The following is a 20,572-nucleotide window of genomic DNA, read 5'->3' as shown; positions in this document are numbered from 1 at the left end:
CGCAAGAATGTAGTTGTGAATCTTGAAACGTGACAGGAGGCTGGATTGTTCAGGCTGAAAGAGGTATCCAACCGTGGATCATTGGAGATGGAGGAGAGGAGAAGTGGCGGATGAACACGCGCATTGTCTTCCTGTTGAGCGAGCTTCTCCGGCTGAATGATCCACAAGTTCTTGGGCTCATCGCAAACGCGGGGACGCTGCTGTACCAGGCGACCGACGGCATGTCCGTGGATGGAGAGCCTTGCACACTGCCACAGCTCGAGGTAAAAGATGGAAAGCATCACAGAATGCTCAAAGCCAAGTTTTTGTGTTTGTGTTCTTCAGCTGCTGGAGGCAATCGCCATGGCAATCAAGTCACTGTGCGCTTGGAAAGTTTCTTCTCGAGGATTACTGATCCTGCTCAAGGTACGTGACGATTGCTTGAGAAATGGAGCAGTGCTGATGCATCATCCTTTGCAGGAACGCTTGCCAGCGGTTGTGAGGTGCCTGTCGCACGACAGTCCTCGCATCCGAGCGTCGAGCGCTTCATTGCTGCGAGAGATCGTTTCGACTGATGTCTTACGTGCGAGCTATCCGGGTGACAAAGCTGGCGCTTGGCTTGAGGACGTGGAGCAGTCCATTGCGTGGGAAACGCATTACAGGCGAGCGGAAGGACTGTCCGAGTCTTTCCTGGCGTCGGCAGCCATAGCTCTGGGATGTAAGCTCCCCCCAAGCTGAAAAACCGGGTTTTTTTTTACAATCTGTGCTAGTACTTGTGCTTGTTCGATCTATATAGTTGACTGGAATAAGCGAAACCACACTTTCAGATTTTATTTGACCATAGCTTTCTTACCTAAAGTTTCTCAGAGCTTTCATGAGCGATCACTTCTGTTTTTGAGGAGTTTGATGAACTCGCAGCCATTCGACTCCATTAGGTGCTCCTTTCTGTCCAATGCATCACGATAAGTATCACACTTGACGAGAGCGCTTGTTTACCTTGTCTTTAAACACGGCTGTTGCGTAGTAGCCTTTGCGATTCTCCCCTTAGGCACCGAAACATGACAATAGAACTTATGACAATGGTGTTTTGAGGAGAAGCATTTTACCTGAAGGCTGCTCCCAAGACTGCCATGTCGCGAGATACACTCCCGGGGCTAGCTCCTGTTCCTGAATACTGTCCACCCAAGTCCGGAGTTCTTTCCCTTGAAATGCTCCATGCTGTCCCCGAACAACGGCGAGGGACTGTAACAAATTTAATTCTTCTCCCCAGGGATACACCATTCTTGCATCTTCAGCCTGGACAGGAACAAAGCCGGTAAAAAAGAAGAAAAAGCTTTTGGACACTTACAATCACCGATGTCAATCTTTGAAAGGCCTCGTCAGTGTTCGGAATGTCACCTTTAACCCACTTGTCGAAGAAGATATAGAAATCGACAATTTCTCGCCTTGGAGACGCGGCTCCATTCGAGTTACCACCCGGCCTCTCTCGTGGAGGCAAGGCCGGTCCCATGTCGAAAAACTTGAGAGCTTCAATTATACCCCCGGCACATCTGTTGCTTGCGAAGTGGATGTGATCTTTCGAGGACTGAGAGCTGTACCATTTGACAAGCTCGTCGAATGCATTGCCAACCTGGTGAATGAGTAGACGTTACTGAAGGAAAGGAAAAAAAAAAAAGAAACACTATTTGTGCTTACTATGACTCCATTGACGCCCTTGACGGTGAAAAGCTCCACGTCGTTCCCAGAGTCTCCACAAACAAGGACTCGTTCTTTCGCCCATCCCTCCGAGTTAGCCTTCTTCATGAGATACGCCAGTGCCTCGCCCTTGCCTGCGCGTTGAGGAAGAACATCCAGGTCAATGCCCCCACTGTATATCAACTTCGCATCAAGCTGTTCATCACAACTGCAAGAATCAGAAAAACCATCAAACAAAACTAGCAAACAAAGACGACTAATTGTCCCAACACTCGCCTTCAGTTCTTTGAACTTCTTTGAAAATCGCCGGATGATCTCCTCGGCATCCTTTTTCTCGACCTTGAAGCTCACTTTGTGAGGACGTTGTTCCGAATCCTCCTGTCGACAGAGGCAAAAAAACAAAAAATTCTTTTTTTGGAAACACCAGAAAGCAAAGAACCTGAAAATGGAGCGTCGCAATTTTTTTGGCCTCCTCGACTATGATCTCTCGGTTCCATCCTTCGTCCAAATGCTCTTCCCAGCCATTGTCAGGAGTCATTGAAGGACCATACCGGATCTCAGTGCCAACGGAACAAATGATCGTGTCCGGCGTGAGGAGAGGAACCTGCCTCCGCAAATCCAAATACTTCTCGGGAGATCTCCCAGACGAAAACACGAGATGGCAATCCCGAGAGTACTCAGCTTCCCACAGAGACGCAAAATCCAGGAGAGAAGAATGAGTTTGATCCTTGTGATCCACCTGAGGCCAAATTTTTTCGAGAAATTCCAAGAGTATAACAGAAATGCAGGCTTACCATGGTGAAATCAAGGTCTGAGACAAGCATCACGCTGGGAGACGACACGGCGGCATTGGCATTCTTCCGCGCTGCAAGAGCCCTAATTCTGGGAAAACAAGGACCTCGGCGCCGGTCGATCCAGAGTGGAAACGAGGAGAATTCCTGCGGCGGCAGCCATAGAGAAGCTCCCAGCGCTGCCACGGCCATGGTGGAGGAAAGTGAGGAGCCCTAAATTTCGGACTCTAGACGACCGTTTAAAATTTGACTTTGATGGGTACTTTAGGGCATGGGAATCGAACCGATGATGCGGGCATGGCTGCTACTCCAGCGATAGCGATGAGCGTGGAATCGTGCCGAGCTCTTCCTCCCGGATGGATTCTCTCCCACCGCAGGCCTCTTGTTTCCAGGATTTCTTGCTCAGGTGAGCTCAGTCGCACGAGCATTGGCGCTTGCTTATTTCGGCGGTGATATTCCCCGGATTCCTGGAGCAGGATTGGGATCAAGGAGCGCAGTGTCGCGAGAATCACTGCAGCTGGCCAGGCGGCGCCTCGGCCTCTCCTCGCATTTGCTGGAATCAAGAACAGTGGCTCGCATCGTCGCTAGGGTCTTCGATCAATCGGCAGCAGGAGCGGCTGCCGCACCATTCGGCGACGAGAATCTGCAAGGTATGGCATCGATATTTCGATCAAAAGCTCTTGATCGATCACTCGTCCAGGGATCACTCTCTTTCACAAGTGCCGGGCGGTCCTTTTCTATTTGACAACGACGCTAGTGGCAATACCATTGTTCCTGGTGATGCTACTCCAGCATCCTCTGGTGCTTCTCCTCGACAGGCAGCGGAGGAAAGCACAGCATCTCATCAACAAGCTCTGGGCGTCGGCGAGCACATTTTTTTTCTACGAGGTGGAGATTGTTGGCAAAGAGCATCTACCGCATCCCAATGAGCCCGCCGTTTACATCTCAAATCACCAGAGCTTCCTTGACATCTTTGCCTTGTTCCAGCTCGGTCGACCCTTCAAGTTCATCAGCAAGACTAGCGTGTTCTTCATTCCAATCGTGGGGTGGGCGATGTACTTGACGGGTCACATACCTTTGCATCGCTTGGATGCCAAGAGTCAGCTGGTTTGTTGTTTTGATTTTCTTTTCTTTCGTTTCATCGTCTCGTATCTTCTCCAGGAATGTCTTCGGCGTTGCATTGAGTTGCTCAAGCGAGGAGTTTCGGTGTTCTTTTTTCCAGAGGGAACAAGGAGTACCGATGGGACACTAGCTGCATTCAAGGTGGGGTGTTTCCAACTTTTTGTCAATGCCATACCATGTTTTTTTTTTGGTGGTTTGCAGAAAGGAGCATTCTCGTGTGCTGCTAAAGCTAAAGTTCCGGTAGTTCCCATTGCTCTTGTAGGTACTGGACATCTTATGCCCAACGGCAAAGAGAACGTTTTGAGAACAGGGAAAGTGAAGATCGTCATACATCCGCGCGTTCAAGGAGGCACTGCCGACGAACTCTGCGACCAGGCACAAAAGTATATTGTGAGCTCTGTCGCTATTAGTCCTGTGAAGCGACCTTTCAACAGCAGCATCGAAGAACTATGATTTTCCAGGAGTGAAAGGCGCGAGTTTGCAGTGTTACCAGCAGCAGCAACATCGCGAGACTGGGATTTAAATGACAACATCGAGAGAAAGGTGAGCTCTTTCATGCAATTTTTGCTCTGACTAGCTCGATTTCTTTCCATAGGCAACTTCCGGGAATCTATTCCTGCAAAGTTACACGCGTCGAATCTCTATGTATCTTTGATTTTTAATGAGGTGAATGATAGAGCGCCACTTGTTGCTTGGAAATCTCTTACATGTAGGTACAAAATGCTCCGCTTTGTCTAGGGCTTTATCACAATGGCGCAGAGTGGTAGCAGCATCTACGATCTCACCGTGCAGGCAAGTGTTTCTTTTTTCTATCTACCTCGATCATTTTTTATCCTCTAACAGGACATCGACGGCAAGGATGTTCCTCTCAGCCAGTACAAAGGCAAGGTTATGCTCATCGTCAATGTGGCGTCTCAGTGGTATGTTCACCGTCTCTTGTGATTTTCATTCCCGTGAAATTCATTCCTCTCTTCTTGTGGCAGTGGATACACAAATGACGCTTACAAGGAGATGAATGAGCTCTATGCCAAGTACAAGGATAGCGGTGAGTGGTATCCTGTTTTGTTGCTGAAGTTACAATCTTCTTTGGCAGGCTTCGAGATCCTGGCATTTCCTTGCAACCAATTCGGCAACCAAGAGCCTGGCTCAAACGAAGAGATCAAGGAACGAGCTTGCACTCGTTTCAAAGCTGAGTTTCCCATCTTTCAGAAAGTAAGTTTGGTACCTTTTTTTGTGTTTTCTGCATCAACTGGTTTGTGCTTTCAGGTGGATGTTAATGGAAGCCACACCGCACCGCTTTTCAAGCTGCTTAAAACTGAAAAGGGGGGATTTCTGGTTGATGCTGTCAAGTGGAACTTCACGAAGTTCCTGGTGAATAGAAAGGGCGAGGTCGTGGAGCGTGAGGGTCCATCAACAAGCCCTCTGAAAATGGAGGTACGTGGAAGTTAAAAGCATAGTTCTGTTGGGTCTCACAAGATCATCATCTTATTGTCCGCAGAAGCACATCAAGAAATGGCTAGACGCTCCTGCAGCTTGAGAATTAGTGAAAGCCTTTGTTTCTATTTCCTACTATCATGAATAAAACTAAACTTGTATCTGTACATAGCCGGTCTTATACAAGATCCGCAAGAAACGCTTCATTGAGGTCAGTTTTCTTGTTTTCCTTTCTGCTTCTAATCCCGTTGAGTCTGTCCACTACAATCTGCATTGTAGGACGAAGGCTTGGAGACTTCTCTGCACAGGCTAGAGCGATTTCCAGCACTAACTTGTAGCACTGTTCCTCCGCTCCCATCTCAAGCGCGAGTTCCTCCACTGGCATCAACTTCACCCATTCAACCAGGTCCAGATCGTTAGTAGCGTCTCTCCATGTCGCCATCTTTCCCGTCAGCACTTCCAACACTACAATGCCGAAGCTGTACACGTCCGCTCTCTCGTCGACTTTCAGAGTGTAAGCATATTCTGCATTCACAAAACCATTGTTTTTTTGTATCACTTTTTTCTTTCTTCTAGCTTCGTACCTGGAGCAATGTAGCCGTGTGTTCCAGCTAACTTGGAAGCAGTGCTCGGTTTATTTTCCCTCAATAGCTTGGCCAGGCCGAAGTCCCCCAGCCGAGGCTTCATCTCTGCATCCAACAGAATGTTATCACACTTGACATCTCGGTGCACGACTTTGGGCCCGTAGTCGTGATGCAAGTACGCAAGCCCTTCGGCTATGCCAGTTATGATTTCAACCCGTTTGTCCCATCCAAGGCTGAAGCTCCTCGCCATCTTTCCGTGGAGAAGATCTCTCAGGTTTCCCAGTGGCATAAATTCGTACACCAGGAGATGACTTCTTTTGTTTGTGCAGGAGGCGAGGAACTTGACGACGTTCCTGTGCCGGATATTTCCGAGCGTTGCGACCTCCGCTTCAAATTCAGCTACATGGCTGTGATCTTCGCTCTGGACCTCCTTCACTGCAACCCGTATGCCACCTTTGAGCACTCCTTTGTACACGTTGTTTCGTCCTCTGCAGATGAGATTGTCCTTGCTTTCGACGCACTCAAGGACGTCTGCCAGAGAAATCGACTTAACTTGGTACGAGGTAAGTGTCCACTCTTCTTCTGGTTTGCTCAAGCTTTTGTGTCGTTTAGGAGGATGGATCCAGCACCAGAAAAAGGAAACCAGCGCCAGTGCTGAAAGTGCTACGATTGTTATGACGAGCATCCGTCTCGAAACCCGATCTTGCGGCTTCTGCTTCTCCGTGTTGCATGGACCAGGCCAGCACAGCATGGTATTTCTTTCGAGGTTGGCATCGATCTTCTTGCAAAAGGCCGGGACGCTTCCAGACAGATCATTATATGAGAGGTCGAGTTTCAAGAGGTTCGGGGACTGTCCGATTGCCAGCGGTATTTCACCGTGGAGCCCGTTGTGCGAAACATCTAAGGTGCTGAGCTTTTCCATCATTCTTAAGAGCAACCTTCCCTGGAAGCTGTTCCTACTCAGGTTCAACGTGATCAAGCTGCCGCAACCCGAGATCAAAGCTGGAACGTCCCCGACGAAATTGTTGCTACTGAGATCGAGATCCGTGAGATTTTGAAGCTGTCCAAGCTGTAGAGGAAGAGTTCCAGACAGACGATTGCTAGCCAAGTTGATTTTGACCAAGCTTCGTGAAGTTTCGAGCACCGCCGGCAACTCACCTGTGAGGCGATTGAAAGACAGGTCCAAGATAGTCAGCATCGGCATGTCTCGCATGGAGAGGTTCCCGTTGAAACGATTACGAGCAAGGGTGATGGTGTTGACATTCGACTGGGAAAAGTGCACGCTGCCTGTGAGGAAGTTGTCGTCAAGACGGAGCCTGTCCAAGTTCCGACACTGCTGGAGTTGCACTGGCAGATCTCCCGAGAACTGATTGTTTAGTGCGGCAAGGTACTCCAAGCTTCCATTCTGACAGAGAGCTGGCGGAAGTTTTCCAGTGAAATGATTCTGGGATAGATCGACGCTCCGGAGTGCTGATCTGCTTCCAAAGTCTGGAGGGAGGTCTCCAGTGAGGGAGTTGCTATTCAAGGTGATAGACGAGACATTGTCGTGCTCCGCGAGCCACCGAGGAAACTCACCTGTCAGTTTGTTGCTGGCTAGATGGAAGCTGGAAAGTGCCTTCATTCCTCCGAGCTCTTCGGGGATCACTCCTTCGAGTCTGTTGTACGCTACGTCGAAGCTTTCCAACAGGGACAGATTTCCGAGCTGCGGTGGAATGCGTCCGGCCAGGTTGTTGGTATGGATAAGCAACCTTTCAAGGCTTGACATCATTCCGAGCTCAGGTGGAATGGCTCCGGACAAGTTGTTCTCGGACACGTCCAAGATCTGCAACTTTGTCAGGTGTTGGAAGGATGGTGGGATCGAGCCACTCAAGTTGTTCTTCATGAAACCGATCACCTTCAGTTCCGTGAGAGCACCGAGACAGTGGGGTATCTCTCCTTCGAACTTATTAATGGCGAGCAAAATGACCTGCAAGTCGCGAAGCTGGCAAACACCCGAAGGTATCTCTCCGGTGAGATTGTTGTTATGCAAATCGAGATGCCGGATTAGAGTTGAGCTTCCAAGGCTGGCGGGAATGGTGCCGGAGAAGTAATTTTCAGCGAGAGAAACATTCTCCAGACGATCGAGCTTGCTAAACAGGTCTCGAGGAATTTCTCCCTGGAGGAGGTTGCTTTCGAAAGACAAATTCGTCAGGGATCGAAGACTCACTATGTCGGGTGCAAGGACGCCTCCAAGATTACTGTCAGGAAGCTCGAGCTTTACCACGGAAGAGTTAGTAGTGTCACAGGACACTCCTTTCCACGAGCAGATGGCAGACGCAGTTCCTGTCCAATCCTGGAGCTTTCCTGCGGAATCCACAAATGAGTTTTTGAGAGCGACTAGTGCCTGATGATCACGATCGAGATCAGCCTTGGAGATTACTACCAGGAGCAGGAAATAGATCACACAAGGTACCATCTCTCTTTTCCTTTTTAGTTTGTGTTGCTCTCTAACTATATGAGCCTCGAGCTCTTTCTTTTTTGCTGCAGAGTGTGCTGGAGAGCGTATGTCCAATTTAAAGCTTCACTCAGGTCAAAGCATATTGGATCCTCCATGATGGCAAATTTCTGTTTTATGCACAAGCATTGGACGTGAGTGCATGAATATATCTTCTTTTGGCCGCAATAGCACCAGTCTTACAACAATAATGGACAGAATCGAAATTACTAAGGTGTCCACTCAGTGTAAGGAAATTTGCTTTCTAGTCTTCAGTCGTCATCTTCTTGAGTTTTGGTTTTTACAGAGTCACTTGAACTGACTCTGTAAAGTTACAAAGTTACAGGCCAGGGGCACTAAGGAAAGGAATACGACGGTATTGCCACAGTTTTCGAATTCCTCCCATCTTGACAGTCTTCGATGCCAGCTTCAAGTTTTTCAGCAGTTCCTTCGCTTCCATCCAGCTTATCCTTCTCTAAACCTGTAAGTTTTCCTTTCCTCCTCACGACACTGAGCCTTTCTACGACCATTTCCATCGTAGGCCTCCGGCTCGGACACTTCTCTACGCAGCTTAGAGCTATCTCCAGCACCAATGCATAGCTCTCCGTGTCAGCTTCTACTGCAAGCTCCGTCACTGATTTTCCCTTGGCCCATTCCACCAGGTCCAGATCGTTCCTGTCATCTCTCCATGTGGCCATTTTTCCCGTCACCACTTCCAACATCACGATCCCAAAACTGTACACGTCCGCCTTCTCGTCGACTTTCAGGGTGTAAGCATACTCTACAATCACAACCAGGTTTTAACACGTTAACTTTTCATGTTAGATTCGTACCTGGAGCAATGTAGCCGTGACTTCCAGCGAACTTGGAAGCAGTGCAAGGTTTATTGCAATTCAATAGCTTGGCTAGGCCGAAATCTGCCAGTCGGGGCTGCATGTCCGCATCCAAGAGGATGTTCTCACACTTGACGTCTCGGTGGACGACTTTGGGGCCGTAGTCGTGGTGCAAGTACGCAAGTCCATCGGCTATGCCGCAGATGATATCAATCCGCTTGTCCCACCCAAGGCTGACGCTCTTCGCCATCTTACCATGAAGGAGTCCCCTCAGGTTTCCCATTGGCATATATTCATATACCAAGAGATAAGTTTCTCCGTCTGTGCAGGAAGCAAGCAGCTTGACAACGTTTCTGTGCCGCATCGCTCCCAGTGTCGCAACCTCAGCGTCAAACTCCCATCGGCTATCATCTGTTGCCTGGAGCTTCTTCACAGCAACTCGAATGCCATGGTCCTTCAGCATCCCTACATAAACACTGCTTCTTCGGCCAGATACGAGTTTGTCACCCTTCTCCACACACTCCAAGACGTCTTCCACGGACCCTTTCTTGGTATGGTACCAAGTTATCTCCCACTTCTTTTTTTCAAGCTCCCGGTTTTTGTATGGCGGGCAGCAGAATGACAGGCAGCTCCCAACGATCAGAATAAACGCGACCGTGGAGATCGTTGCTACTGCGATATACAGGGCCCTGGTGTGAAGTACTTGCCGCTCCGCGTCTTTTTCCCCGAGTTTGCACTGCTCTGGCCAACAGAGCATGGGATTCCCTGTGATGTTGGTCACCATCCTCTTGCAAAAGGCCGGCACCTCTCCGGACAGATTGTTGAACGAGAGATCAAGTTTCTCAAGAGCAGGAGATCGTCCAATGGCCAGAGGTATTCCACCGTGAAGCTGGTTGTGCGAGAGATCCAGTGCGTTAAGCTTGTCCATCCTTTCAAGAGCAATCGTCCCACTGAGGCTGTTCTTGCTGAGATTGAGCGTGACCAGGTTGCTGCAGCTGGAAACCGACAGGGGTATCCCTCCTTCGAGATTGTTGTCACTGAGATCAAGGACTTCGAGCTGCTTCAACTTGAAGCCGAGGTTGCGAGGAATGCTTCCGGAAAAACGATTTCCGGCCAACTGAAGCTTCTGCAAACCCGTGAGCGAGCTCAGCTTCTCTGGTAAGTCGCCTTTCATTCGATTCGAGCGTAGATCCAGCGTTTGCAGTGCTGACATGTTACTCCTCGCTTCTATAAACAGGCCGCCATCCAGATTATTCTCGCGGATTATCGCTACGGTGAGAGCCGGCGCGTCGAAGTTGATGTCACCCGTGAGGTTGTTGTTCTCCAACCTTAGCCTTTTCAACGTTTGACACTGGAGTAATCCTCGTGGAATCGGCCCCGACAGCTCGTTTTCAATAAGAACCAGGTAAACCAACTCGTTGTGCATGCACAAGTTTGGTGGAATCTCACCCGTGAACTTGTTGGTTCCCAGATCCATACCTTGCAGCTTGCTGTTAACTCCGAGATTCGGCGGGATGGGACCGTGGAATTGATTCACCGTCAGGCCGATATCCACAAGATAAGGATGCTCCGCGATCCATGGAGGGAATTCTCCAGTGAAGCTGTTTATAGACACGTGGAACTCCCTCAGGTTTCGCAAGTTGGACAGTTCCCGTGGAAGCTCCCCTCCGAGGCTGTTGTTGGCAACATCGAAGCATTCAAGCATGGTGAGGTTTCCCAAGTGCGGTGGAACTCTTCCGGAGAGCTGGTTTTGCCACAAGTAGAGGTTCCGGAGATTTTGGAGGCTACCCAGCGACGGTGGAATGGGCCCAGTGAGCGTGTTGGCGGCAAGGTCGAGCTCTTGTAGAGCTTCCATTCTTGAGAGGGAGTCCGGGATTGGGCCTGTGAGGAAGTTCTTCGCGAGCAGCAGCTTCTCCATCCTGGTGAAATTTCCATAGCAGCCTGGAATGGAGCCGTGAAGATTGGCGCTGTCGAGCTCTAGAACTCGCAAGCTATGGAGGCGACAGAGCTGCTCGGGGATGGATGCTGGGGCGAGGGGGTTGCCTCCAAGATGGAGCTCTTCCAGGAGGGTGTGGTTGGCGATTTGTGGTGGAATCCAGCCTTGCAGATTGTTGTTCTCGAGATTGAGAAGCGTCAGGTTCTCGAGCCTGCCGAGGAGATGCAAGGTGTCGAGCCGGCCTCCGAGACCCATGGACGAGAGATTCAATCCCACCACCGCGAGCTCTCTCTCGTCGCAAGTCACGCCTCGCCACGAGCAAATGGAGCTTCGGTTCGTCCATCCCTTGAGCTGCTCGAGAGGATCCTGTAGCGAAGCTTTTGTAAGCAAGAGGACGTGCTGGTCATCCAGGAGCGATGCCTCGGAAGGGTTGGGAATTGAAACAAGGAAGAAGGATACAACGAAAGTCACCACCACCAGCGTCGAGCAGACCATTGCCGTCGTTCCAAGTGAATGCGATGAGTTAAAGTCACAATCACCACCTTTCGTTTTTATCATCTCCATCTTGCCGTCTCGTATACAACACGCTTACACGATCATAGCTTTCGGACCTTGACCCAGACCGTAACATAGGCTAGGCAAAATGTCAGGATCTCCATCATTTCAAGAAAAAAGGAAAATTTTTTTTCACTTCACTTACCCAAACCTTTATTTACAGTAGTGATAATTATTAACATCGCAAAGTTCTAGTATTTACAAGTACGTGAGGCGCCACTTCTGGTTCTCCCGCTTCAGCCATTTGAAGAGGATGAGCTCCGTGCCGTCGTGAACGCCACCGTGCTTCTCATCGCCGTGGCTCGCGTCTAGATTCAGATGGATGTTTCCAACAGGGCGCAGGCATCTGTATCCCTTTCCAACGTCGGCGCTGAGCGTCCACAGCACCGATTCGTCCGGGCGGTCGCCGTGAAGGGACACTACTCGCACCTGTGGAAACAAAAGTATTATAACTCATGAAAGATCTAGCTTTCCTCCTCTTTCATTTACCTTATCAAATTCTTTTTCTCCATGCTGCAGTGCCTTCTGTGTGGCCTTGTTGATCAACACGAACGCAGGCGAGCCTGACTCGTCTTTCATGTTTGCAGCCAGCTTGTTGTCCTGGAACCATTCCTGAAACGGCGACAAGCTATATGATACCACCGACGCATTGACTGTGTGCTTTATACCTGTCTTGGATCAGATTCCTCACTAGCGGCGAGAACCACAGAGTCACCGCGAACAGTAACGTAATAGTCTGGTCTCGCTTCGCAGGAAAGCTTTACAGTTTGTTGTCCTGAAAGGCCGGCGCCATGAGAGAGCTTTCACAGTTTAGGTAAAAAATCACTTACCGTAAGACTGGCCTTGTCCACCACCATAGGCAGCACTTGTACCATAAGACTGCGCCTCAGCACCATAAGCACCAGTAGAAGCTACAATGGGTAGCAGAAGAGTTAGTGTCACAGAAGTGTAGTTTATCACAGCCAAACAAGAAAAAGAATGTAACTTACTTATCGGTAGGATCTTCCACTTCTGATTTTCCTGCTTGTTCCACTTGTGCAAGATCACGGTCGTTCCATCCTTAACACCTCCGTGCTCTTTGTCGCCACGATAAGCGTCCAAGTTGAGGTGGACGTCTGTAAATGGACGGATGCACTGGTAGCCATGCCCGACATCCGCGCTTTGGCTCCACAGGAAAGACTCGCTTGTGTCATTGGCGTCATATGGTTTTAGATACACCTGCAAGCAAAAGAACACACGAGCACGACCAAAACTTTAGAAAAAACGCTCACGAGCAGACAATCTTACTTTATCTTTCTTGTCGTCGTGATAAAGTGCCAAGCCGCTCGCTTTGTTAATGACTGAGAAGCCAGGGAAGCCCTCCTTGTCCTTCTTGGAGCTGTGCCTTGTGTCCTTGTACCATTGCTATTAAATCACCAAGAACAAGCTCTCAAGTTTAAGCGATGCGAGACACGAAATTAAAAAGTTTTGGACAAACGAAGTACCTGATGAGGATTGGATTCGTTTCCAGGTGCTAGCACGAGCTCTCCACCACGATCAGTGAGATAGTAGCTGGGATTTGCCTCGCAGACAATCTTAAAAACCTCTTCGTGTGCGCTGCCACCACCGCCGCCTGGTCTGCTGTGATAGCCACTCTGCTGCTGCTGCTCACCATAGCCACCACCTACATTCTCCTGATCGAAGCGATGGGGCTGCTCGTGGTGGTGCTCGTGCCCCGGCTTCTTGTCGTGGTGGAAGAAGCCCCTTGGCTCGGACTCGTCCATCCGTCCTCCGCCATAGCTCGAATATTCGGGTCCACTTCCGTACGGCGCCGCCGTCGTGTCCGGAGCTCCTCCATATCCTCCATACTCTGCCATATTTCCGGGCCGCCTTGATCTGATCGATCGAATCCTGCAAACAATGGAACACATGCACCGGATCAGACGATCGCAGCCAAACAAGGAGCAGCGCGTGATGCCGGAATCCATGAATCTTGGCCGGGATTGCGAGAGGGGGATGGAGGAGGAGGCGGGAACACGATGGCGCTGGCTGGGGTTTCACACATTGGATCGTCCATGGCGTAGAGTCGCAAAATGCCAGAGAAGAACTGCGATCCAAGCATGGAATCCCGGCCGATCCACACTGGAGGGAAATAAAACATATCGAGAGATTCACCTGGTGCTAACGCTCAATCCCCTTTGCTCGCCTTTACAGTTCTTCGCGCTTCGTACGTCTGCCTAGCGATCGTCAGGCTGCTTTTATATAGAAGTAGCAAAGGATATGCTCTCAGGGGAAGCTTATATCCTCTCACAGCTGGAGCCATGGCTTGACGACACGTGTCTAGTATCTGCCACGTGCCACACGTCAATCAAGATATTGTGGATAGAACGCATGGGCCTTAAACGCGTCTTTGTCAAACACGGAGATATCGTGGCTCTGCGCTATAACTTTATGCGGCAAACTGTCGGTGATAAAATAATAGGAAATATTGCTGTGGTTCGTCCATTGAGTGTGTAAGGTAGGTTAGGTCTTATAAGTGGAACCTTATGGCAGTAAACACATCATTGATGAATTAGCTTTTGAAATTTTCAATTGAGAGGGACAGACCTTTAGTGAGAAATGTTCTGGCAAATTAGTGATGTTATGCCTTGGCTGGTGGCACAATTGCAAGAGATGGACGGACAAGCTCGGCATCCACTTGGAGGTCCTACTCCAACAGCCATGTAAAACACTATCATGTCTATGTTTCAAGATTTCATGATGGGCACATAAACAACATATAATAATACATGTCTTTCGGATAGCGCCCATCAGACCAAAGGGGTAGAACTACCTAGATAAAATAGGTAATTATCATTGGCATGGACTTGGTTTTGCCTGGAAAGGCTGGCTAGGACATAAACCCTTCACAAGTCGTCGCCCCCACCGAAGTTATATCACACAGCCCAGAATATCTATCTATCTAAATAATAAGACAAAATGATATTAAAATGTTAATTAATATGTACATCTTCAATTTAAGATAACATTCATTAGTTTGGCACATAAATAAATGATGTAAAGCTAGTTTATTCTATATATCTATTTATCTATTTATATCATTCTGTATTGGCAGTCTCACGGTGCCCAACAAAAAGAATGAGACTGCGAAAATAAACTTGCAATTCTGCGATAATTTGAACCTTTGTAATTCGCTTCGTATGTGTCAATAGTGCTTTGTCAATGAGACCTTTATGAGGCAAATTGTCGGTGATGGACTACGGTAAACTATTTCTTTGGTTAGCTTCTCAAGATCTAGATTCCAGAACCGCATAAAGTAAAACTTACATGGTTTCCAGGATCTATAAGTAGTGCTTTGTCAATGAGACCTTTACGAGGCAAATTGTCGGTGATGGACTACGGTAAACTATTTCTTTGGTTAGCTTCTCAAGATCTAGATTCCAGAACCGCATAAAGTAAAACTTACATGGTTTCCAGGATCTATAAGCAGTGCTGATTGATGGACTAGCTTTTGACAATACAGACACACATAGAAAATTCTCACTTTTCTTCTCTCACTCAGTGAACTTCCAGTGCTGGTTTTCCTGGTCGCTCCACTTGAACACCACGACTTTAGTCCCATCGCTCGGCCCACCATGTTTCTTATCGGCACGGAAAGCATCCATGGTGAGCTTCACGTTATTGGCGGGTCGCACAGCAAACCATCCGTGCCCAACTTCCTGCTTCGTCCAGAGTATGTCCTGGTTGAGGAGATTGGGGACAAACTTTGCGAGAGAAACCTGAGGAGCAAAAACAAAACGCTGAGCTAGAAGAAGGATTAAACTTCTCGTGCGATTACCTGCTGGCCTTCGCCGGGAGCATGAGAAAGAGCGTGCTGCGTAGCCACATTGAGCATCACAAAAGCAGGCTGGCCAAGGGAGTCCAAGAGCTTGCTGCCCCACCAGTCATCCTTGATCCATTGCTACAAAGTTTCCAAAAGTTCCCTTAGAATCTGATGAAACAAAGAACTTTCTTTTCTGTAGAACATACCTGGCGGCCATCCGATGGATCGCTAGGCGCAAGGACCACGCCGTCTCCACGCGCACTCACGCTGTAACCTTCTCCGGCCTTGGTGACGAGGCTATACTTCGGCAGGTGATGCAAGGAGCGATCAACCACACGGCTCTCGGTCCTCAAAACACGGTGGAAATGATCGGCTCCGCCCGTGCTATCACCTGTTCATTCTTCCTTCAGCGAAGATCCAAAAGAAAACCATCGAAAAACTTACGCGTAGGAACTAGCTTCCAGCATTGGTTATCGTACTCCTTCCACTTAGTGATCAAGACGTCAGTCCCATCGGTAAGACCACCGTGCTTCTTATCCCAGTGATTCGTGGATAAGTTGAGAGAAGTATCATAGTATGGTCGCAAAGCGTTCCAGCCCCCACACACATCTTGGCTAAGTGTCCACAGAGTAGACTTATCCTCGGAATCCCCAAAGTAGTCGGACATGGTCACCTATGCATCGATCGATCGATCAAACAGACAAAGAACTTAGAAATTAGTTTTTCCCAAAGGATAGATCCAAAGTACCTGGGTATCTAGGCCGCCCGGATGCGTGAGGGCTTGGCCAGTAGCCCGATTGATCAATGCAAAGCTCGCGGAGCCCTTGGCATCCTTGACGTGCTCCCACGATTCGTCCTTGTACCATTGCTGGAGCGATGGATTGATCGAGATGGGGAAAAAAGTAAGCATCGATCAACATCGCGGGCGGTCGAAAGGAAATATCAAGGCAGAGCATACCTGGCGAGGATCGGATTCATCGGCCGGGGCCATCACCACGCCATCGGTCCGGGCGGCAAGATTGTAGGCGCTATCGGCCTTGCACTGGATCTTCACAAACTGACCCTGCGGCATCGTCACTCGCTACCTCGATCGATCGATCGATCAGAGAACTCGAAGAGAAACTAGGCACGAAAAAAGAAACGCTGCTCCTGTTCCTCACGGATTGACTAATAATCGCAGATTTATGGAGAATTTTTACTGGGGAGGACGGAAAGTTACCTCGCTCCTTGGTCCGCCACCAACGCCTAGAAATTATTCAAACGAGGGAATCGAGCCGGGGACCTCGGTCACGGCGCGTTTGAAATCGACACGTAGATGAGACTTAACACGTGTCATGCGGACAGCGAGTAAGCTGTCCCTTCCAGGAGTAACAGGTGTACCATTTTGAAAATTGGCGAATCTATCTAGGTAGGGGCGTGTCCATGCCACGTGTTACATTTCCACCGAGACCCGTTATCTCTATCCGAGCGTTCACATATTCGCATTTTAATCGCACCATGGTTTGCGAACACAAGGCTCGCCTATGTGAATTTTAATGGCACCAAGGTTTACAAACACAACAGAAGCATCTTTTTTTTTTTAACTTTTTACGTAGTTACAATGTAAGTTCTTGGAAGAACATGAACACACAGACTAACACAAGATAGAGGCCCATCCAATCCCTCAAACTGGGACAATCTTCCAAAACTGGTTGTCGTGAGTCTTCTGCCACTTGAAGAGGATGAGCTTGTTCCCTTCCTTGATCCCGCCGTGCTTTTTATCACCGTGATCGGCATCGAGGTTGAGGTCGATGTTGTTGTAAGTCCTCACGGTGTGGAAGCCGTGGCCGAGATCATCGCTGGCGCTCCACAGGAGATCATCGTCCATCTCGTTCTTGGAGTAAGCGGATAGAACCACCTGAGTGGAACAAAGATTTAGAGACCCCACATCGATCGATCGAATCAGAAACTTGCCTGCTCGTTCTCGGAATTGCCATGACGAAGCGCTTGACCAGTGGCCTTGTTGATGAGTGCGAAGGCCTTGGATCCCGACGAATCGGTCAGGCGCTCGCCCCAGGAATCGTCCTTGATCCATTGCTGCACAAAGCCCCAAAATCTAGTGAGAACATCTCGGGATTTCGAGAACAGACCTGGCGCGGGTCCTGGACATTGCCCTGGGAGAGGACAACGCCATCGTCGGTGGCGGTCAGATAGAAATCGGGGCGAGCCTTGCAAAAGACGCGAACAACCTGGCCCTGGACTGGCGGATGCCCGTGAGCGTGCTGCTCATAGGATCCATATCCCTGCTGGTACGACATGATCGATCGAGAGAGAGCTGGAGCAAAACTTTAAACAAAATCTCTAGACAATGCAAGCAAACGCACTGGAAAATTTGGCAACAGAGCAGGGTTTTATAGTGAGTCCCAAACCCATCTGGGCCGTTCAGCCTCATCGGACGGTCAGGGTTTGTTAGGGTTCTTGCGGGGGGAAAATGTAGGGCTCTTGGATTATGGATCGAGGATTGAGCGTTCTGCTCCTCGTCTCGGCATTCACAGTAATCGCGATCGCCGGCGTCCACAAGATGCAGCAGCAGGAGCGCGAAGATTTGCGCGCTGGCGCTATCAAGGATCAGGAGAGATACGCCGCACGGCAGCTTCAAATGGAGCGGGATAGGGTCCGGTAGTCGATCGATGGCGTGGAAGCCGTCAATGCTGCGCTTCCAGATCACTAGCTCACTAGGTGAATTTGGCGATTCATTGATTTAATCCTTGGAATAAAATCTTGGTTCCAGAAGCTTCAAGAACATTGCCTAGGGTTTTTGGTCTTCTCGGATGGATTCTGGGAGGAAGGCCAGGAGAGCGCTGGAAGAGTATGAGATTGATGCGCTGGTGGATGATTCTTACGACAGGCGCAAGAAACGGCACTGCGATTCAGGCAGCGAGATTGTGCGCTACTGCGGCCGGGAGAGCTGCGTGAGAATCTTTGGCGTCGTCTTCCCCAGGCACAGCTACCCGATCGACGCCTTCAGCTTTAAGCAGCTCGATTCTTGCCGCTGGTGCCTGGACATGGCAATCTTCGTCGGTGAGTTCCCGATCAATGCGTAGTTCTTTGGATTTCTATCAGGTCCCTGCTCTAGATTTTTCGTGACTTCTCTTGATTAGCAAAATTTCCTTTTGTGCTTGTTCTAACGGCTTTCCAACAGGAACATCGTACGAACAAGTCACGGAGATGTGCATCTTTCTCTTCAACCAGTTCGTTCTTCCACCGGAGAAAGCACTGGCCGTGTACGTGCAATCCCCAGGCTCGGCATTCCAGTACTGCGGTGGAATAAGCAACGTTTGCCCCTCGGCGATGATCACTCTCCTCTGGCCCAAGCACGGCGGGAAGAAGCAATTGACGGCCCTGGACGCTCCGCCGCTCAATGCCTCCATTGGTGTTTCGCTCGAGGATTTGTCGACGCTTCCAGCTCTCAACATTCGGCAGTACTACCACGTCGAGAAGGTTGCTCTCAAGATCGGTGAGAACTTTTTCCATTTCATGCAATCGTGTTCTAAGGCTGCCCAGGACGGGAGGATTATCGTGCCACTTAACTTGCTCGATCAGTGGTTTGTTAGATTCAAGGACAAGGCTAGCAAGGATCCAGATTATCTTAAGCAGTTTCAGGTGTAACGACAATGTTACTCGTCACCATCACGCGAAGGTGATGGTGCTGTTTACAATGGAATATCATACGCACAGCTTTGCTGAGGTTGTGCTGTTTATTCTTCCAGGACAGATTGTTAGCTTCATACCAAGCACGATGACACGCGATGTTTAAGACTGGAAGAAGCTTACAATCGTTGCGTGAGAAAACTTCTCGAGGCAGTGTGACAATGTTCTTCTTTCTGGCGCTAGTTGGTCTTGTTTCGAGGTATTGTAGCTGGCAGTTTTCTTCGCGTAATTCCGTTGTGCAGATGCGCTGCCCAAGATTGCGAGCCGAGTTTTCGGAGTTATCAACTTCGAACCAAGGCTTCATCAGCGTATTGTTTGACGGCGCTGAATGAAACCGTGAGAATGAACCTCTGCGACTCAACTTGTCGCAACCAGGTAAGTAAGACGTTTCTTTCTCTGGCTCAGTTTTTTCTTTTTCTTCTTTTTCTCATGCGGGGGACTTACACAGATTTGGTTCTTGAACTCTACTTACAATTTCGTAGACGCGGCAGGCAGCAAGGCCTTCGTCCTCACAAACGCCGGTTCCGGGCGAGTTCTTCGCCACAGAGCTAACGACGACGAACAAGTAAGAAATAACTTCATCTGCTCATTAGCAATTCTCCAACTTCTAAACTCTCAATCCAGGTCGTTCTCATTGTCTACTGTGAGCTCAGTAGCTCAATCCTATGGACGCTGAGCCCCGAGAGCTACGATAAGTACTTCGCGATTCGTCCATTCGAGAACACTCAACTGAACTTGGACGTGGATCACGGTGATCGCAAACACGGCGGCGTCCAGCCAAACAACAGGCTTATGCTTTTCTCGTGGCACACTGGCGATAACCAGCTGTGGGAGTTCATCGAGGCCTGAAAAACACAAAAGAGTTATTCTATCATTTGGAGCAGCCCAAGGTTTTATAAAAAGACTAAGCTACGCACCTTTTGTCTGTGCAGTGTATATGAAATATAGGGCATACGATGATGTTGATGTGACATCACGTAGCGTCCCTCACACGCACACGTGGCGCCCTCGGACGCGTGCGTTTTGCATGTTGGATTTACATTCTTTTCGCTTTGGCAAAGAACATGGTGGCGATCATATCAAGCCAAGTAGCGACACCTAGCCACAAGTCAAAAAGGTTGGCACAAGCTATGAAAAGAAAAGGTGGCGGACGGAAGTTTTTGGAGAGGTGGGGATGTGAAAGAAAATTTGGGTATAAAAGATGCCGAGGAGCATTATCAAAACGCTCTTTTGTTGGGTGTTTGTCACTGCTGGACATCGCCTAGTGATGAAGCGATACAGTCCGTTAGTTAAAGGCTCTTGAAATACATATAAACAATGTTGGGTTGGCAAGACAAGACAGGGGTCACAAAATCTTTTCAAGGAAAATAACTATGGGTAAAGAGGATCCAGCTTGGTGCTTGTGGTCTTCACACATTGTCCTATAATTCTTGAATTATTAAACGCTCCGTACTCGGGGTCCACAGTGGTCCACCGTGGTCCACATTCTCCTCGCGCCCGTACGCCCCCTCTCCCATCCATATGGCATCATGGATGGTGGATGGATGCATGCCGACATGTATCATGACGTGTTGGGCACGCTGCCAACATCCCCCCCTCCTTTCCTTGGCATTGTGAAATTCCCCCAAGTGTGAGAGAGCTTACACCAACTTGATTTGTTCCCAAAGATCTATATCCC

General features: G+C 49.2%; 10 protein-coding genes across 12 annotated transcripts in view; 4 read left to right on the top strand and 6 right to left on the bottom strand.

Moving 5' to 3' along the window:
- The window catches only part of LOC9659213 (protein GIGANTEA), a 4,241-nt gene extending 3,429 nt beyond the window's left edge, over positions 1–812 (top strand). Inside the window, exons 12-14 of the mRNA XM_024674290.1 lie at positions 40–263; positions 325–405; positions 460–812. Coding sequence (XP_024530058.1) covers positions 40–263; positions 325–405; positions 460–717 — 563 coding nt within the window. The 3' untranslated portion in view covers positions 718–812. The remainder of the gene's footprint in view (positions 1–39; positions 264–324; positions 406–459) is intronic.
- Positions 715–2,667, bottom strand: LOC9660101 (sucrose-phosphatase 2). The gene is made up of 9 exons (XM_024674287.1): positions 2,469–2,667; positions 2,114–2,413; positions 1,951–2,052; positions 1,675–1,869; positions 1,328–1,609; positions 1,086–1,275; positions 976–1,022; positions 833–924; positions 715–779 (listed from the first exon to the last, which is right to left on the bottom strand). Exons 1-8 carry the CDS (start codon positions 2,655–2,657, stop codon positions 862–864), a joined length of 1,368 nt encoding a protein of 455 aa, XP_024530055.1. The 5' UTR covers positions 2,658–2,667; the 3' UTR covers positions 715–779; positions 833–861.
- A 76-nt stretch (positions 2,668–2,743) lies between these two features.
- On the top strand, positions 2,744–4,280 carry LOC9660100 (1-acyl-sn-glycerol-3-phosphate acyltransferase CHLREDRAFT_174358). Its single transcript, XM_002969415.2, has 6 exons — positions 2,744–2,871; positions 2,942–3,115; positions 3,166–3,572; positions 3,627–3,728; positions 3,789–4,130; positions 4,183–4,280. The coding sequence occupies exons 1-5, from the start codon at positions 2,763–2,765 to the stop codon at positions 4,038–4,040; spliced, it is 1,044 nt and encodes a 347-aa protein (XP_002969461.2). The 5' UTR covers positions 2,744–2,762; the 3' UTR covers positions 4,041–4,130; positions 4,183–4,280.
- Positions 4,281–4,307: 27 nt separating this feature from the next.
- Positions 4,308–5,188, top strand: LOC9659212 (probable phospholipid hydroperoxide glutathione peroxidase). The gene is made up of 6 exons (XM_002969414.2): positions 4,308–4,379; positions 4,431–4,507; positions 4,571–4,632; positions 4,681–4,799; positions 4,854–5,021; positions 5,086–5,188. Exons 1-6 carry the CDS (start codon positions 4,338–4,340, stop codon positions 5,122–5,124), a joined length of 507 nt encoding a protein of 168 aa, XP_002969460.1. The 5' UTR covers positions 4,308–4,337; the 3' UTR covers positions 5,125–5,188.
- Positions 5,128–6,359, bottom strand: LOC9659211 (leucine-rich repeat receptor-like serine/threonine-protein kinase BAM2). The gene is made up of 2 exons (XM_024674289.1): positions 5,606–6,359; positions 5,128–5,546 (listed from the first exon to the last, which is right to left on the bottom strand). Exons 1-2 carry the CDS (start codon positions 6,354–6,356, stop codon positions 5,200–5,202), a joined length of 1,098 nt encoding a protein of 365 aa, XP_024530057.1. The 5' UTR covers positions 6,357–6,359; the 3' UTR covers positions 5,128–5,199.
- Positions 6,360–6,365: 6 nt separating this feature from the next.
- Positions 6,366–8,060, bottom strand: LOC112346164 (leucine-rich repeat receptor-like kinase protein FLORAL ORGAN NUMBER1; the record flags this gene model as incomplete). Its single annotated transcript, XM_024674435.1, has 1 exon — positions 6,366–8,060. A coding segment is annotated over exon 1 (1,695 nt), but the record flags the coding sequence as incomplete, so codon positions are not given.
- Positions 8,061–8,234: 174 nt separating this feature from the next.
- Positions 8,235–11,439, bottom strand: LOC112346126 (LRR receptor-like serine/threonine-protein kinase RCH1). Its single transcript, XM_024674286.1, has 2 exons — positions 8,912–11,439; positions 8,235–8,859 (listed from the first exon to the last, which is right to left on the bottom strand). Exons 1-2 carry the CDS (start codon positions 11,409–11,411, stop codon positions 8,435–8,437), a joined length of 2,925 nt encoding a protein of 974 aa, XP_024530054.1. The 5' UTR covers positions 11,412–11,439; the 3' UTR covers positions 8,235–8,434.
- Positions 11,440–11,514: 75 nt separating this feature from the next.
- On the bottom strand, positions 11,515–13,644 carry LOC9659210 (ricin B-like lectin R40C1). The gene is made up of 8 exons (XM_024674288.1): positions 13,557–13,644; positions 12,887–13,292; positions 12,690–12,806; positions 12,392–12,620; positions 12,233–12,313; positions 12,071–12,177; positions 11,892–12,014; positions 11,515–11,831 (listed from the first exon to the last, which is right to left on the bottom strand). The coding sequence occupies exons 2-8, from the start codon at positions 13,256–13,258 to the stop codon at positions 11,601–11,603; spliced, it is 1,260 nt and encodes a 419-aa protein (XP_024530056.1). The 5' UTR covers positions 13,259–13,292; positions 13,557–13,644; the 3' UTR covers positions 11,515–11,600.
- A 1,155-nt stretch (positions 13,645–14,799) lies between these two features.
- On the bottom strand, positions 14,800–17,573 carry LOC9659209 (ricin B-like lectin R40C1). The gene is made up of 10 exons (XM_002969164.2): positions 17,334–17,573; positions 17,158–17,280; positions 16,870–17,101; positions 16,487–16,608; positions 16,163–16,285; positions 15,953–16,072; positions 15,649–15,877; positions 15,411–15,595; positions 15,220–15,342; positions 14,800–15,160 (listed from the first exon to the last, which is right to left on the bottom strand). The coding sequence occupies exons 1-10, from the start codon at positions 17,499–17,501 to the stop codon at positions 14,936–14,938; spliced, it is 1,650 nt and encodes a 549-aa protein (XP_002969210.2). The 5' UTR covers positions 17,502–17,573; the 3' UTR covers positions 14,800–14,935.
- Positions 17,574–17,652: 79 nt separating this feature from the next.
- Positions 17,653–19,819, top strand: LOC9660098 (ricin B-like lectin EULS3). Of its 3 annotated transcripts, XM_002969413.2 has the most exons (6): positions 17,653–17,922; positions 17,975–18,264; positions 18,386–19,093; positions 19,137–19,269; positions 19,343–19,459; positions 19,519–19,812. In XM_002969413.2, the coding sequence occupies exons 2-3, from the start codon at positions 18,015–18,017 to the stop codon at positions 18,850–18,852; spliced, it is 717 nt and encodes a 238-aa protein (XP_002969459.1). In that variant the 5' UTR covers positions 17,653–17,922; positions 17,975–18,014; the 3' UTR covers positions 18,853–19,093; positions 19,137–19,269; positions 19,343–19,459; positions 19,519–19,812. The 3 variants fall into 3 exon arrangements, with proteins under 3 accessions (XP_002969459.1, XP_024530308.1, XP_024530307.1); XM_024674540.1 differs by having other exon boundaries at positions 17,653–18,264; positions 19,519–19,819; XM_024674539.1 differs by having other exon boundaries at positions 17,653–18,264.
- The last annotated feature ends 753 nt before the right edge of the window (positions 19,820–20,572 follow it).

This window comes from Selaginella moellendorffii, unplaced genomic scaffold (assembly GCF_000143415.4).
Source record: "Selaginella moellendorffii unplaced genomic scaffold, v1.0 SELMOscaffold_12, whole genome shotgun sequence".
Classification (NCBI taxonomy): Eukaryota; Viridiplantae; Streptophyta; class Lycopodiopsida; order Selaginellales; family Selaginellaceae; genus Selaginella; species Selaginella moellendorffii.
Note: the sequence above shows the minus strand (reverse complement) of the source record. Positions and strands in the feature narration are given on the sequence as shown.